The sequence below is a fragment of the Magnolia sinica genome, chromosome 3, assembly GCF_029962835.1.
Source record: "Magnolia sinica isolate HGM2019 chromosome 3, MsV1, whole genome shotgun sequence".
NCBI lineage: Eukaryota > Viridiplantae > Streptophyta > Magnoliopsida > Magnoliales > Magnoliaceae > Magnolia > Magnolia sinica.
Genome location: NC_080575.1, coordinates 27850226 through 27866496, shown reverse-complemented (window position 1 = coordinate 27866496; position 16271 = coordinate 27850226). Strand labels below are relative to the sequence as shown.

General features: G+C 36.8%; 1 protein-coding gene across 2 annotated transcripts in view; it reads right to left on the bottom strand.

The window, feature by feature from the left end:
* Positions 1 to 16271, bottom strand: part of LOC131239739 (ATP-dependent DNA helicase 2 subunit KU70) — a 63272-nt gene that overhangs the window by 29190 nt on the left and 17811 nt on the right. For both annotated transcript variants that reach the window (XR_009168367.1, XM_058237585.1), the window contains exons 5-11: positions 11910 to 12024; positions 7913 to 8018; positions 7678 to 7795; positions 6604 to 6687; positions 6442 to 6500; positions 4248 to 4381; positions 4078 to 4121 (exon numbers count right to left, since the gene is read on the bottom strand). Coding sequence is in view for 1 of the 2 variants with exons in the window: in XM_058237585.1 (XP_058093568.1) it covers positions 4078 to 4121; positions 4248 to 4381; positions 6442 to 6500; positions 6604 to 6687; positions 7678 to 7795; positions 7913 to 8018; positions 11910 to 12024 (660 nt within the window). In the remaining variant the exon portion in view is untranslated. The remainder of the gene's footprint in view (positions 1 to 4077; positions 4122 to 4247; positions 4382 to 6441; positions 6501 to 6603; positions 6688 to 7677; positions 7796 to 7912; positions 8019 to 11909; positions 12025 to 16271) is intronic.

The following is a 16271-nucleotide window of genomic DNA, read 5'->3' as shown; positions in this document are numbered from 1 at the left end:
GATTGTGGACGGAAGGTGGACAGAGAAACACAAGCTTCAGGGATTTCCAATGATCGCTATTTCAACACGTGGACAACAAAAGATGGTGGCGGCTGAACGTTTTGTACTGCAGGACGATCTTCAACATTCGAGGCTGTGAGGAGGAGAAAACCATAAAAGAGAGAATAGAACTGAGAAATGATCCGCTGAACCACATTCAAAAAAGGATTTTTTTCCCTCTCTATTGTGGCGGTGCAGTGCAATGAAAGCACTGCACTGCTAGCTACATTGTACTTTGATGATCAAGACGCGTGAAGTCCGCAAAACAGTTTGGCGACATACTCGGCCGGGTCGTGGACCACGTGTTGCAACTCGAATTCAAACGCTGTGAAATGTACTATTTATTAAGATATACAATACTGTACCATCTAGGCCGTTCATCCAAACACGCCCTAGGTGATCACATAGGTGGTTGTTTTGCCAAGGGTGTCAATCACTAAGGCTATTTAATGCATTTTGACCATCTAGCATCTATGAAATTATGACCCTTCTAAAAACTAGAGTACCGAAGGAGGATACTTGGATAATGAAGGGGTCCTTTTGAAAGTTGAACTACATATCCACTAGGGTTGTGAAACTAGACTCCCAGGAGTTTCAACACGAGGTCTTGGGTTCGATACCCATAGGTGGTGCAATCCCATTGTGGCGTGAGTGCGGGGGTGCGTGCATGGGTGTGTGTCGGGTGCATTTGTAACAAAAAAAAAAAAGTTGTGAAACTAGACTCCAAGTTATTTAGAATGTAGGCCGTGTTTTGAATAGCGCCCGTAGTGTAGCATAGAGTAGCTACAGTTGAATGAGGTTAGAGAAGAAATCGGTAGGAAGAGTGGAAGGAAAGGTGTAGAAAGAGAGAAAAGGGGAGTGCGCGTGTTTTTTTTTAAGAGAGAGAGAGAGATGGCTAGGGCAATGGTTGTGTCACACCTTAACACAACCCTCATATTATTCATAAATATGTACATATGGTGCTTCAGTAGAGCACACAAAACATATATACACATGCACTCAAATAAAGAAAAACATAGTTACATATGTATCTCAATACTCCCCCTCAAGTTGGAGCATAGATATCAATCATGCTCAACTTGACCACTAGATGATGCAAGGGATTTAGTGAATAGATCAGCTAGCTGCTCTCCGGAATGAATGAATGCAGTTGCAATTTCTTTAGCAGTCACATTTTCACGAAGTGACAGTCTATCTCAATATGTTTGGTGCACTCATGAAGCACGGGATTGCTGGCAATATGAATGGCAACTTGATTGTTACGGTACAAAGGAATCGGACCAGAAGGAGGGTAATCAAGCTCTGATACTAAGTTGAGTTAGGTTGGAGAAGAAATCAGTGGGAAGAGGGGAAGGAAAGGTGTAGAAAGAGAGAAAAGAGGAAAAAGATGGCCAGAGCAATGGTTGTGTCACATCTCTACGCAACCCTCATAATATTTATAAATATGTACATATGGTGCTCCAATAGAGCATACAAAACATATGTACACATGCACTCACATAAAGACACACAAAGTTACATATATATCTCAATAGCTACGACGCTACGTAGCTTTAGCAAATAGTGTAAATCCCCTGTAGCGTACACTACAGAGGTTGTAGTGTATGTAGCGTGCACGTAGCGTAGGCTCATAGCATATGTAACATGCATGTAGCGTACGCTACGCTTTTTTCTATAAATGATAATTGTATTTTGTATTTTGTACGTAATATGCTCAACCTGTGGGATTTAAATTCCTTTTCATACTTGTGACTTGTGGTTTCAATTAGACATTATTAATTAAAGTAGTTTGCTTAGAAAGTTGTTGATGTCATAATGATTTGATTTGGTTGATATATGTGGATTGGCTTTTGATAAATGATACTTAATAACTTGTTTGAACATGCTTATACTTGAAAAAATGAATCATCTTTTTGGTATATATATGTGTGTGTGTGTGTTTTCTTACTATTTTTCATATTTTTCCTATTTTAAATTAAAAAATTAAAGTATCATGTAGCTTACACTACGTACACTACACACTACAGAGATTTGAACGCTACACCAGACGCTTCCACTATTTAAAACACTAACTGTAGGGCAAATTTTACCAATTGCGATACGGAGCCAACTTGTGATATTGGCGTCGGAATATTTTAACATGATTATTCTTGCAATTTGTAACCAATCCTTGCCATATCCTTAAAATTTGGATTTAGAGGATTCATCCCATATTATACCTGCTCTACTTGATGCCCATACCTGTAATCATTAACATACCCTTGGTAGACATGACTATTGCATTAAGCCTATCTATATTACAAAAAAAAATGGATCAACAGAATTATTCTACTTCAAATTTTCCTATGACAGTTAATGCTACTACCTTCACATGATAAACGATAAAAGCATCGATCTTAAACTCTGTATTTGATAACTATTGAAGGCTCGTTTCAGATGCAAATTAGCAGAAAGCAGTGTATTTAGAATACATCTTAAAAACTTAAATGGACCTTTATCACTTGATAGCTATCCATATACAGTATGTCATTGCTAAATCATATTAAATACCAACTGCGATTTAAAAATGTCGAGCTACAAAATTTGCTGGATGAAGCCGTCAAGCTCAAGGCCAACATATCAGTATTTTTTGTCACAATCAGCAATCAGGCAATTACAGAGCAGATACGATAGCAAAATAGGGCATAGACTGTGAATTTCTTGTAGTCATGGACAAAAGAAAGATTCCATGTTGTTGTTCTTTCTTCAGTTCAGTATGTAGCTTTCTTCCTGGGTTCCTTTGCTTTCGCGCAAGCCTTGTATTTTAGCAGTTTTTTTAATAAATCTTCTGCCATTCATCAAAAAGAAAAAGAAAAAATCTCAAGCCAAGTACATTCAGCCATTTCAGTAACTAGGTAGAAGCATGCAGCTTATCATCAACATTACAGCACAATGAGCTTTCACAGCTTCTTAGTTTCATTATGCTAGAGGTCCTGTCAATGCATATCTTTGACAAGATCATGTGCCAATCCTTCAAGCTTCATTATGCAAAAAATCAACATCATCATCTAATCCTTAGCCTAGCTCGTAATGGCGCATGCACACACGTGCGCGCGCGCACATGCGCGCACGCGCACGCACACAGGACATAAACCATGAATTTCCTGTGATCACAGACAAGAGAAAGTGATTCCCGCATTGTTTTTTCTTCAGTTTGGTATGTAGCTTTCTTCATGGGCTCCTTTTCTTTCACCCAGACTTTGAATATAAGTCAGTTTTTTAATAAAATTTTGCTATTCATTAAAAAAAAAAAGTTTTGTCAGCTATTTCAATAGTGGGTAGAAAGGTGCAGCTTATCGTCAACATTATAGCATAATAACCTTTTGCAGCTTCTTACTTTCATTATGCTGGAGGTCATGTCCATGCATATCCTTGACAAGTCCATGTGCAGATCCTTCAAGGTTCATTATGCAAAAAGTCCTCGTCATCATCATCTAACCCTTATCTCGTTATGATATACACACAGACAAACACACAAATACATATTTTTATATACGTCTACACTCAAATCAATGGCACAGGTGCCGAGGATCTCCACAACTTCTGATATCATGTATTTATTGAGTTGAAGTCGATAAAACTTTATTTCATTATTGTTCCTGAGATGCAAATATGCTAACAACTATGCATGATTCAACCAATCAATAATCAATCTGTTGGACTTCAAATTGAAGAAAGGAGACCAAACAAAAATGAAAAAAGACACTCATCGTACAGGATAACTTGTAAATGGTCCACAATTTTCAAAGGGGAAATACTACATCATCAAGATTGCAAGGCATCAAATTTACAGAAGATCTGTGAGAGTACAACTTAAGGTGTACAAACCTAATAAAGCGACTAACCTGTAACCACAGACATACAGAGTATTACAAGATTGGCACTATACAACATAACAGATGTGCATAACAAGAGTTTACTATTGGATCTAATTATACCAAAGTGTGTTTCTATATATACATGAGTGTCAAAGTGCTAGCGATACAATGTTCCACTCACCTTCAAAGGAAGATTGGTAACAGAATCGAGCCAGGTAATCACCCCTGGAAAAGAATGAACAGAATGAAAATAAGTAATTATGAAAAAGCTGGCTGAACTGCAACGCTTTGGCCACCTTCTCTAGGAGCAATTCATAGTTATTGAAGTCAGAGATTAGGGAAGAAAATTACCAGGTAAGGTTGGACGAAGCAAAGCATATGAATTCAATTCAATAGAAATCCCGTTAGCTATTGAGAATGTGATTCTTCTAACTTTACGCTTCTTGAACATTCGTTTCCTCAGCTGATCTGTCATATCTTGCAATCTGAAATTGGTGACATAAAACTAAGCTATGAGAATCACAGTTTATTAATACTTAAAAGAAATAAACCATAACATAGAGAAAAAATAAACACCAGAAACCAAAAGCAAATTGGAAACAAAAAGGTTTGGTAAACAGCCGATGGCAACAACCAGGGTTGGATGCTCAGCAGGTCCAATTCGAATCTCTACAATATGACTTACATAACTTTTAGAGGTCAGGGCCATAATGCAATCTAAAGTGCATATACATTATAGGCAAACAATGATAAAAATCATTGTTAGGATTTTTAATTTAAAAAAAAAAAAAAAATCTAAGCGTGAAAAATTAATCTTTTAACGAGTCAAGGCATGTTTTTACTAATTAATTAATGGTAAATCAAATCTGCTCCCAGCACACATGATTAATATTTCTGTTGTGCAAGAAATTTGGACATGTGGAACACTGGTCTGCTATATGAACTATTGACTTCGTGAGCTCCATTGTTAGTGAATAATGGCAGAAAAAGTCACAAAACATATGACATAACCATCCAAATAGTGACCTAGAAATGGCCAATAGAAAAGAATACTGGCAACAGCCACCAACAAAAGGCAAAGCAACAATGGATAGAACTTGGAGCAAGTGATAGAAAAATAATATATGCAATGGTCTCCACCTGCATGCCACCATGTAGTCTTCTGAGGATCTGAAGAAGAAATCATCTGATATGTTCTCAAACTAGGAACAAAAATTGTATGCAGCTCAGTCTCGAAAGGATTTTACTGAACAGAATGACCCAAACAAAAGTCAAGAGGTAATATGCATTGTGTTAATTGTATGATCCATGATTTTGATCAACCAATTCAACTAGAATCATGCAAAAAGTTATATGAATAACATGCTTGAATCATTTTTTTTTACATAAATCATACAATCCATTTTTGGATCATGCGATCTAATTGAATTTTACAAGTTGATTGGCATTTGATGGCTCATGCTTCCAACGTGAACATGTCCCATTTTTCTTTTCTAACAATTTCACTAAAGCTCTTCTTAGGCCTTTCCAGCCCTTTTTGCCCTTTTATTCTCAGATACAGCATAAAAGTTTAAAACAGGGTTCTGTAGGTTTCTGGAGTTCGGCTGTTTAAAGGTATTGTTTTATATTTCTTCAGAACTGGTGTCCGAATAAACTATCATTTTCGCTAGAACACTTTTACATAAGCATTAAACATGTATGTGTTAACTTTGCAGGTTGTAGCGAAAATGAAACCAACATGTTCAGGGACGTTGCCCAGTTTCTATGTGCAAATGATAAACCATTTAATTTGTTTGAAAGACCCTTTTTTTCTGGACCTACTTGCAAGTCTACAGCCTCTTCGCCCCTGATCTGAAGATCCCATCTTATCATGAAATAAGAAACAACTTTTCTGAAGGCAGAATTCAAAATATGGAAATGATCATCCTTCAAAAATAAATATGGAAATGATAAACTTTCTTGTGAATGGTCCAACTGGAATAATTGTTTTGAGAACTGTTGATATGTCTATCATTTCAAAGAACGTGGAACCTTTGCAGTAGACTCTAAGATTCTGTTATGGTAGAGTTTAACACCCTCGAAGTTGTAACAAACAATGGTACACCATATGCGAAAAGGGGACATTGCTAATGTAAGAAATAACCAATTTTTTGGGCACTCTGCACGACACAATGTGTGGATTTGATGTTGGAAGATTAAGAAGAGAAAACTTATGCAATCACAAAAACCCGAGCTGCTGAGTTACTTATTTGTCATTTGCTGATCATAAACATGTGTACGAAGCTAAAAAGAATCGACCCAATTAGTTGGGATAAGGCTTAGATGATGATGACGATGAGGAAGTTAAAACAGATAAAAGAAAAGGCTAATTCATCCAACAACTGACAGGCTTGCTACATGCTGCCTCACTTTGAAAGCATTTTACAAAAAGAGAAGAGGCTTCAAGAAGTGTTTGTTTGCATCAGGGAATGATCGAAGATGACAATTTCAAAAATATCGGAAGGAGAAATGACACATGATCATACAAGTCTACAAAAATGCATACTTGTCCCCTGCTGATGCTATGAACAAAGAGAGATCATCCCTTTCCAGTCCAATCAAATCCTGAAAAGCAGAAGCTTCAATAGGTTTATTTGTTGCCATGGATCTGACAGCTCATCAAACTATTTAAGGATGCATGATATAAAGCAAAAAGTTAGTGGCATACAGCATAGAATAGTGAGATGTTAAACTCATCATTTGGCCTACTTAAGGGGAGAAGTTCAATTGAGATGCCAAGGTCTTGTGCATCCTAAGAAAGACAGAGAAGCTGCTGAGTTATGCTAATCATGAAATTGTCTTCACAAGTATTATTGAAGTAAGAAGCAAGCATTTCATATATTGAATTATAGAGCATTGCTAAGTGCACATACGTGTGTAACAAAGCTCATGTACAAGCCACATGCCAGCTGGCAAATGTGCAACATCTAATCCATCCATCAGGTTGAACAGACCTTTTACATGTTTCCCAAAAACAAATTCTGGTCCAATGAGCATGTGGGTCCCAATGTTGAAAACAGTGGATGGGTAGGGCCTGTTTGGTATGTGGGATTAAATGGTATGGAACTGCATTTGCTGAAATTAACACCATTATTGCACAATGATTGCATGTATGGAAATACCATGGTATTTTGGCCATCCAATCCTCACGTTTGGGATAAAATTCTTCCTCTGGGAAAAACATTGCATTAAGCAAAAACCCATTTGGTGGTCCATGGAATTGTAATCAACAAACCAAATTCACAACCGATGTCGATCACTTGTACACGTATATAACTAGAACGTCTCATGTAAAGGGCATATATGGATGGACGGCATGGATAAATCACATGCATCAATGTGGGGCCCACATGTGTAGTGGATTGCAAAATCCACCAGAAATCCCACATGGGACCAAATGTAATTCCATCCCATATAATCCCAATCCTTTCCGTCCTCTCCAAATGCCTGATGGAATTTGTACAGGACTAAATGCAATTCCATCCCACCTAAGCCCACGTACCAAACATGCCGAGAGAACTTCAGCCAAGTTTTTCAAAGCCGTGCAGTTCTTTTGCAAACTGTGGCCCACCTGATCAGTGGATCAACCTGATTCTTGGGCTAGGGCATCAATATAGTGGTAACAATCTGATGGATGGACTGGATCCTGGACCCTTCGTGCCATGCTAGCACAAGTGTAGTGTGTACATGAGCTTTATTGCACACGTGTGGACTTCGCAAAGCTCTTAAATATAAATGGTACTTTTGCACGTTGTATCGTCGTCCTAATCATGTCTTTCTGTGCTGCTCCTTTAATGCCGCCAAAAGGATCATCTTCATTCGTGAACAAAAGTATTCTCTTATCAACATTTTTTCTAGACCTGGATGCCATAAAACCATATTATCAATCAAGACCATCTACAGGATACATAAAAAATACACATGAAATGGAAAGAAACAGAAAAGATCACTAAGATAAGGCAACAAAACATAGTTACCCTTTGCGCAGCAGTGCTTGTGCAACCCAAAGTGCATTATAAAGGGAGTTCTCTCGACTCCCAGAAATGATTCCATATTGACTCCCGATTTCACTCATAAAGGTTTCTGCCATCATTCATAATCTCTTTAAAAATTAGAGAAGTTCACGTAAAATACATCCGTATGCATCATAATTGTCCCCATCAACACTGCGATCAATTTTTTCCCTTAAGCAATGATTAACTTAAACCATTTTTTGCCACAAGGTAAGAACCATTCAGAATTGCAATCAATCAGCAACCAAAAAATAAAGATAGTCTTGCTAATTATGATGCATTCATATAGTAGGTGATGTGAGATTTGCAAGACACCTGTGTAGTGGAGATCAGGCCAACCTCTACATGTCTTGTATTGACAAAATAATGACCCATACACGAGGCTTAGGCAGTGGAAATAGATTTGAGAATAAATCAATAGAGGAAGTAGAAGAGAGGGGAAAAGATGGCTAGGGCAATGATTGTGTTAACCAATACACACAACCCTCATATTATTAATATATAAGCACATATGGTGCTCCAGCAGGGTATACAAAGTATATACACACTCAAAAAATACATATATTCTCAATACTCTCCCTCAAGTTGGAGCATTGATGTTGATCATGCCCAACTTGTCTACCAAATGATGCAAGGTGTCCTAACCAAGAGATTTAGTGAACAAATCAGCGAGCTGCTCCCCCCAAATGAATGGAGTTTCAATTTCTTTAGCGGCCACCTTTTCATGGACAAAGTGACAATCTATCTCATTATGTTTGGTGCACTCATGAAACACGGGATTGTTAGCAATATGAACGTGGCTTGATTGTCACATTACAGAGAAATGGGACTAAAAGAAGGATAACTAAATTCACATAACAAGGTGCAGAGCTACGTAAGTTCATGCGCCGCATATGCCATTGCTCTATATTCAGCTCAAGACATGAGACAAGTAAACAAGAAACCTATTCAATGATATAACCACATCCATGGCAGCCCCAGTTATTTATATTATCCAACTAGCATCATGTACTTGAACTGAGAATCTGGTCACCTTATCCAGGGCCCTTTTTGGGAACCAGAAATCAAAATACTAAGTCATTTTAGGAGGAACTTTACTGTTAGACTGAGTTCTGTTACTTGGCTCAGCAAGAGCTAATTTCTTGGAAATCAGCTTCATGTCCATTCATTTTGTTGACATTCGAGAGTCACTTTGATTGAATAACCCTAACCACCATAAAATGGCCAGGTAAACAGATGGTCCAGATTAATTCAAGAAAAAAAAAATGATTTGATGATCAATCTAGATCGTCCATCTTGTAGGGCCCACCTTTTGTTGCATTGCCATTCCAAACAAAATCATTTGATCAATAGGCAAGAAAATGGACAATCCATATTGATTATAGTGAAAAAGGTACGATCATTGATCTGAAGCAACCCATCACGTGGGTCCACCTTTGAATGGTCATTCTCTCTCAAGATTCACTTTGATCGAACAATTTGATTATCTTAATCATTCGATGAACGGCCAGAAAAATGGATTGTCCATATCAATTATACTGTAAAAGTTTCAATCATCATTCTGGACAATCCAATTGATTCGTGTGACTATTAATAATCACTTTGATCATATGATTCTGAGCAGACAATCAATGGCTGCAAAAAAAAAAAAAAAAAAAAGAAGAAGAAGAAGAAGAAGAAGAAGAAGAAGAAAAGAAAAAAAAGAGGGGAGGCCAAATTGATAATATTCAGAAAGATCCAGTCATCAATCTGGACCATCCATCTTTTATTGCCCGATCTCTAAAGAAACATTTGGAATTGGATGATTCTAGCCTTCTGATGAATGATATAGAAAATGGATGGTAAATATTGATTATGTTGAAAGAATTCCAACCACCGATCTAACTTTCCCTCACGTGAAGTCCGCCTATAATTGTTTGTACCTCTCAAGAACCACTTTCACCAGACATTCCTAACCTTCTGATGGCAAAGAAAATGATGGTCCAGATTGGTTATGCTGTAAAAGTTTGATCATCAATCTAGACTGTCCATCATGTGCACCCACCTTTAATCACCCCTGACGCTCAAGAATCACACTAAGTGGTTGCTCCTATTCATTTGATCAATGGCTGGGAAAATGGACTGTCCTGATTGATCATATTGGGAATGGTCCAATTATATATCTGGACTGTACATCTAATGAGCCCCACATTTGATTGCCCATGCATCGCAAATATCAACTTTTCAGATGATGTAAGCAATCTAATTAATGCCCAGGAAAATGGACATTCCATATTGATTCTATCGTTAAAGGTCTTCGACCATCCATCAAGTGGTCCCACTATTGATTGCCCTTCCCTCCAACAACCACATTGATTAGACATCCTAACAATCTAATCAATACCCAAAAAGATCAATTGTACTCTAAAAGGTCCAATACATATTTTTTTTATAAAGGTCGTAACAGCCGTTCCGGCCACCATTACCATTATGGAATACTTGCCTAGGGGCTCAACTCTAAACTTGTTAAGAAATGCATCCTAGTTTCCATCAGCACAACATTTACACAACTAAAGCTCAAATCTTAAACAGCTTCAACAAAGAAAAACTAATGGGTCTCAAGTTTTTAGTCCTGGTTCACATTTAGTGTGGCTTTTGTGTCACCTCGCATTTACAGTAGTGTTCCGCTGCTTTTCGTCTTTCTACAACAAGTATGAAACATGTTTGTTATCAGACTTTCTTACATGAAAAGTGGCTGCCTTACAAAGGAGAATTTCCAACATACTAAAGCAAATCGAAGATGCCCCCAAAATGCTCATGTAAAGACTATACTATTCCTAGCTGCAATTTCCAAAAGGCTAAAATGTTTGTCCCGTTTGTCTTATGACTCTTAACTAATTCCATATCATCATTTTAGCCCTGTCCCAATTATTTGTGTCGGGTTTAGAAAATTCTCATAGGGTGGCAAAAGGTCAACAACCTGCTAACCACTTAGCATCAACCCTCCTTTCATCGTTGCGGGCAGCTGATGTAATTGATACCAAGAGCAGTGTTTTAAGTATCGACGATATCGGCCAATATATCCCACGATATATCTTGTATCCCACTTGTACAATATAAAATGCACAAGTAGTGGGATATATCCCACATGTTCGATCCAATGAGCATTTCAATCATTTTTTCTGTAAATCATGTTAAATCAGTGTCAAATTGTTACAAATCCATGATTTTTCATGTTTTGCATGAAAAATCATGGATTGGGAACTTCAATTTCGAGATTTGGAGTAGATAGGCCGAGTTGCGGAAATATTGAAAAAAAAAAAATCAAAATTTCTTAATTTCTCGCAAATCGGTTGCAATCTGTCCAAACTCCAAAGATGTATGTAACCTGATCTAGTGATTCTTCTTTTGCTTTTGAATGTATTGTTTGTGTTTCCACACATTTTCTTACATTTATAAATTATATGAATAGACTTTGAATATACTTGCATCAATTCACTTAGACAGCGCATAGATTTGGACCCGATACAAAGAAAACATATTGTGTGCACTTGTTTTTTGTAATGTTTTGATTTATAAGTGTGTATTGATGTCTTTTTTAACGATCACTAAAGTTTCATTGAAAAATTCAACCAATTTCCTAATGTTTACCCATATTTCCAACAACAGCGATACATTACGCGATACAACTGATATATCCTATGCGATAACTGATACGTATCCGTATCCCAAGGATGCGATACGTAATGTGATACCGATATTTCAAACAGTGACCAGGAGTTCTCATCTTATAAAGTTCATATCAATTAATGAAAAGTTGCAATTGAAATGTTGAGAAAATAATGCAATCAAACACTGACATTCAGTTACATCTAAAGGCATAAGTTTATTACAGATAATAACAATCCATTATTTACCACTGTCAAAGGCATCTCCTCAAGGCCTGAAACCAATTCAATTAGCGAAAAGCAACCAGCCTTACCTTCTATACTACTAAACTCTTTAATCAGCCTTGCTGTCGGCCTATCAAGGTACTCACGTTCAAGAACATTAAAGACATAGACACCATTTAAATCCTGCAAATTTCTCTTTTCCCTCTTCAGAAGGAAAAAGAAAAGAAAAACATGTAGCTGTAAATTGTTTGTGAAAGTAATGAATACTAAAAGAGGGAGATGGTATCAAATCTAAAAAGCTGTCTATACTGCAGCCCATGTTTGATGCAGAGATTATCCATAGCAGTTAAATGAATGAATTTTACTTTATGCATGTTCAGCTACCTCTCTCCAAGTTAACTGTGGAGTAATTGAGAATAACAGATACTAAGGGTCTGTTTGGGCGGTGGGATTAGAAGGGATTAGGTGGGATGGGATTCAAAAACATAATTATTATCCATGGCAGGGATTGTCTGTCACGCCCCAAACTCGGAGACCGGGCTCACAAAATTCCCGATCGCCGAATCCGGCGCCGACAGCCTCCGTAGTTGTACCCGTATCGGCCGATACGGGACCGATACGGGCGTAACGGCCCGTTACGGGCGTAACGGCCCGTTACGGGCCCGAAACGGTAACTTTTTTTCTTTTTTTTTTTTTAGCTTTGTTTTTGCTGTTTTTTTGAAACCTCTTGCTTCCAAACTGTTTCTAACTCCTTCTACTACTAATTTCGACCAACCTTAGCTAGGTATTTGATAGAAAAACACATTATATTATAGATTTTTTTGAATCAAAGCTCGGTGGGACATTTTTCAGAAATTCGTCAAAAATAGGTATTTATACTTTTTTTAATATATTTTGCTGTTTTAATCATGTCATATGATGTGTTAATCATAGTAGAACATGTTAATGTGCATTTTACAGATTTGGGGTGCCATTTAATAATTTTTTAATATTTTTTTCTATTTACGCATGAATTTTAGCCCCTTTTTTTAAAATTCGAAAAATCAGTTTTTAATGGTTGTTTTGCTGTTTTAATCATGCCATTTGATGTATTAATCATAGTAGAACATGTTAATGTGCATTTTACAGATTTGGGGTGCCATTTTATATTTTTTTAATATTTTTTTCTATTTACGCATTTATTTTGGCCCTTTTTTTGAAAATTCGAAAAACCATTTTTAAATGATTCTTTTGCTGTTTTAATGATGTCATATGATGTGTTAATCATAGTAGAACATGTTAATGTGCATTTCACAGATTTGGGGTTCCATTTTATATATTTTTTATATTTTTTTCTATTTACGCATTTATTTTGGCCCTTTTTTGAAAATTCGAAAAATCATTTTTAATGATTCTTTTGCTGTTTTAATGATGCCATATGATGTGTTAATCATAGTAGAACATGTTAATATGCATTTTACAGATTTGGGGTGCCATTTTATATTTTTTTATATATTATATTCTATTTAGGCAGTTATTTATGCACTTTTTTTGAAAATTCGAAAAATCATTTTTTAATGATTCTTTTGCTGTTTTAATGATGCCATATGATGTGTTAATCATAGTAGAACATGTTAATGTGCATTTTACATATTTGGGGTGCCATTTTATTTTTTATTTTTATTTTTTCTATTTACGCATTTATTTCGGCCCTTTTTTTGAAAATTCGAAAAATCATTTTTTAATGATTCTTTTGCTGTTTTAATGATGCCATATGATGTGTTAATCATAGTAGAACATGTTAATGTGCATTTTACATATTTGGGGTGCCATTTTATATTTTTTTCTATTTACGCATGAATTTTGGCCCTCAAAAATAATTGCAAACACCTAAATGTAAGATATTTTCATATTACATTCATTCTAATATATCTATCATTGATAGTAGATAGTTAGAAAATTAAATATATGAATTTTGTAGTCAAATTCAGGTTATCTGGTTCATAAATTCATCAGACAGTCCGATACAACTTCTCACTAAAGAGTGGACCGTTACACCACCATAAACATGTTCCAATTTATAAATGAATGCATATTTGGAATGCTTAGAATATTCAGGATTTAATCCATATTTTTTCATATTTTTTTGGCAAAAAAAAAATTTTGCGCCGTTACGGGCCGTTACGCCCCCGTATCACCGTTACGCCCCCGTATCCGTATCGGTTTTGGAGGTCACCGTTACGCCAACCGATACCGATACGGGACACCTTGATTATTACCCATGGCAGGGATTGTCCCCTGTTGCCATGGGATAAGATTAATGCCCTGCTTTGTTGATAATACGGTGGTACATTGAATGGATATACCCACCATCATTTGAAATTACTGAGAATAACACACGTGTTATATCTAAACTGTTCATTTGTTTTGTAACCTCATTTTATGGCATGGGCCTAAAAATGAGGTAGATCCAAAACTTATGTGGCCCCAAAGAAGTTTTCAATGGTAAGTATTCAATCCCCATTGCTTTCTATGGTGGGGTCCACTAGAGCATTAGATTTACCTGATTTTTTGGCCCATGCTCTAAAATAATCTCGATAAATGGGTGGATGGTGTGGATATAGCCCACACATCATGGTGGGACCTACAACAACTTGCTAACATTGAGTGAAATTGGCACGGGACCCAATGCAATTCTATTTAATGTAATTCCAAGCTTTTCCATTCTTCCCAAACATGGAGTGGAATTGGCACAGGGCCAGATGAATCCCATCCCACCTAATCCCTTCTAATCCCACCACCCAAACAGACCCTAAAACACCGACTGAAAGCTTATGTAGTGACATCATTCTTAAGCAGAGTTCCAATAATGCCTCCAATTAAATTTCCCCATTTACTGACCAGAAAAGAAGAAAAGAAATAAAGAAGAAATTCTGCTTTACAGATAATGAACAGCCCTCAGGGAATGACTGAACTGTTTTCTCCAATCTAATATTGGTCTCTTGAATACACATCAAGGAACCTAAGTAATAGAGAGAATCACCCGAATGGAATGCATCTTAGCCATAGGTGTGAATGTCATCTAGATGATCAATGACATAGGTTTGGGTAAAGTGACAAACTCCCAAGCAAGACTTGTATCTGTCAACTGCCTCCTCTTCTCTATACTTAATACTGTAGATCCACAGACAGCTTACTGGTCTCATCCCTCTAGGAACACACTCAAGTTCCCATGTAACGTTGTTTTACAGGAATGTCATTTTCTACGGCCGTGGTTTTCTCCACTCAGGTAAAGACAGGAATTGCCCACAAGATTTAAAAGAATGAGTAGAAAGAACCAAAATATTATTACAAAAAAAGATAATTTATGCCGGATATGAGACAAATTTGTTAGTTGCACAATAAGTACAGAATGAATGGCATTTCAAAGAGCAAACCGAAGATCTATTTGAGCAGTCAAAGGAGTCAGATAAACGAGTGACATAAGCGCTTGATCAGAGTGGAGACATTGTACTTTTCTTCCAATTGTAAATGATTAGCTCCGTGAGAACTTGCTCATAGTGTTTCTCCTCAATGTTATTGGTTTAATCTTTCATATCAGATGACAAACAGTGAGAACAACGAATGGGAAAGTTCAGTTGCTGACATCATTTGATACTCTTGACAAAGTTAAGGCATGTTTGGATGACACCTAAACCAGCATTTGATGACATTCAACCCTGTTTTCTTCAGAAATGTCCAATTTGCATGCGTTTGGATGCCACACTTTCCCAAACTTGGTTTATAGAAACATGAGTTTTGGCTTCAATCTCGGGTGCAAGGAACCAGGCAAAAGGCTGTTTTTTCACTCTGTAAAATGGCATCTTTTTTAGGGTGGGAAATATTTGATACCATGGCAGAGAGTATAATGGTGACCATGATAGGCTCTTACAAACCGTACACATGGCATAAGTCAACTCAAATTAAACGGCCAAATTAGGGACCAGCCACAATGGATAGGTGATCATTCCAAAAACAGATTAGTTGACCAGTCATATTCTCTGATTCGTGAACGCTTTCTTGCCAAATTCGGACCATTATATCTTTTCCATTCCAACCTCCACTAAATGACCGCCAATCAGCTAGCTAAGTCTTCAAATCAATGTAATTTATATATAATATTTCCAAATTAATGTGCACAATTTGAATGGCTCAAGGGCTTGGTATCCTCACTGCAGAAGATACTTGCCTGATTCCAAGGTCTACGAGCCATGGTTCTGAATGTCAATATCAGTTGACATATCAGCCCAACGGAAAAATGATACGATACGATGTCGCGCATCAGTATAGGGGCCGTATCGTCCCGCATCAGTCAGAAGAAAAAAAAAAAAAAGGGAAAAAATGACATATCCAAGAATCTATCATTTTTTGTGTTTTGACCATGTATTCTATGGTGTATCGGACTATTCTTTGATAAAAAAGTTGTTTGTTAG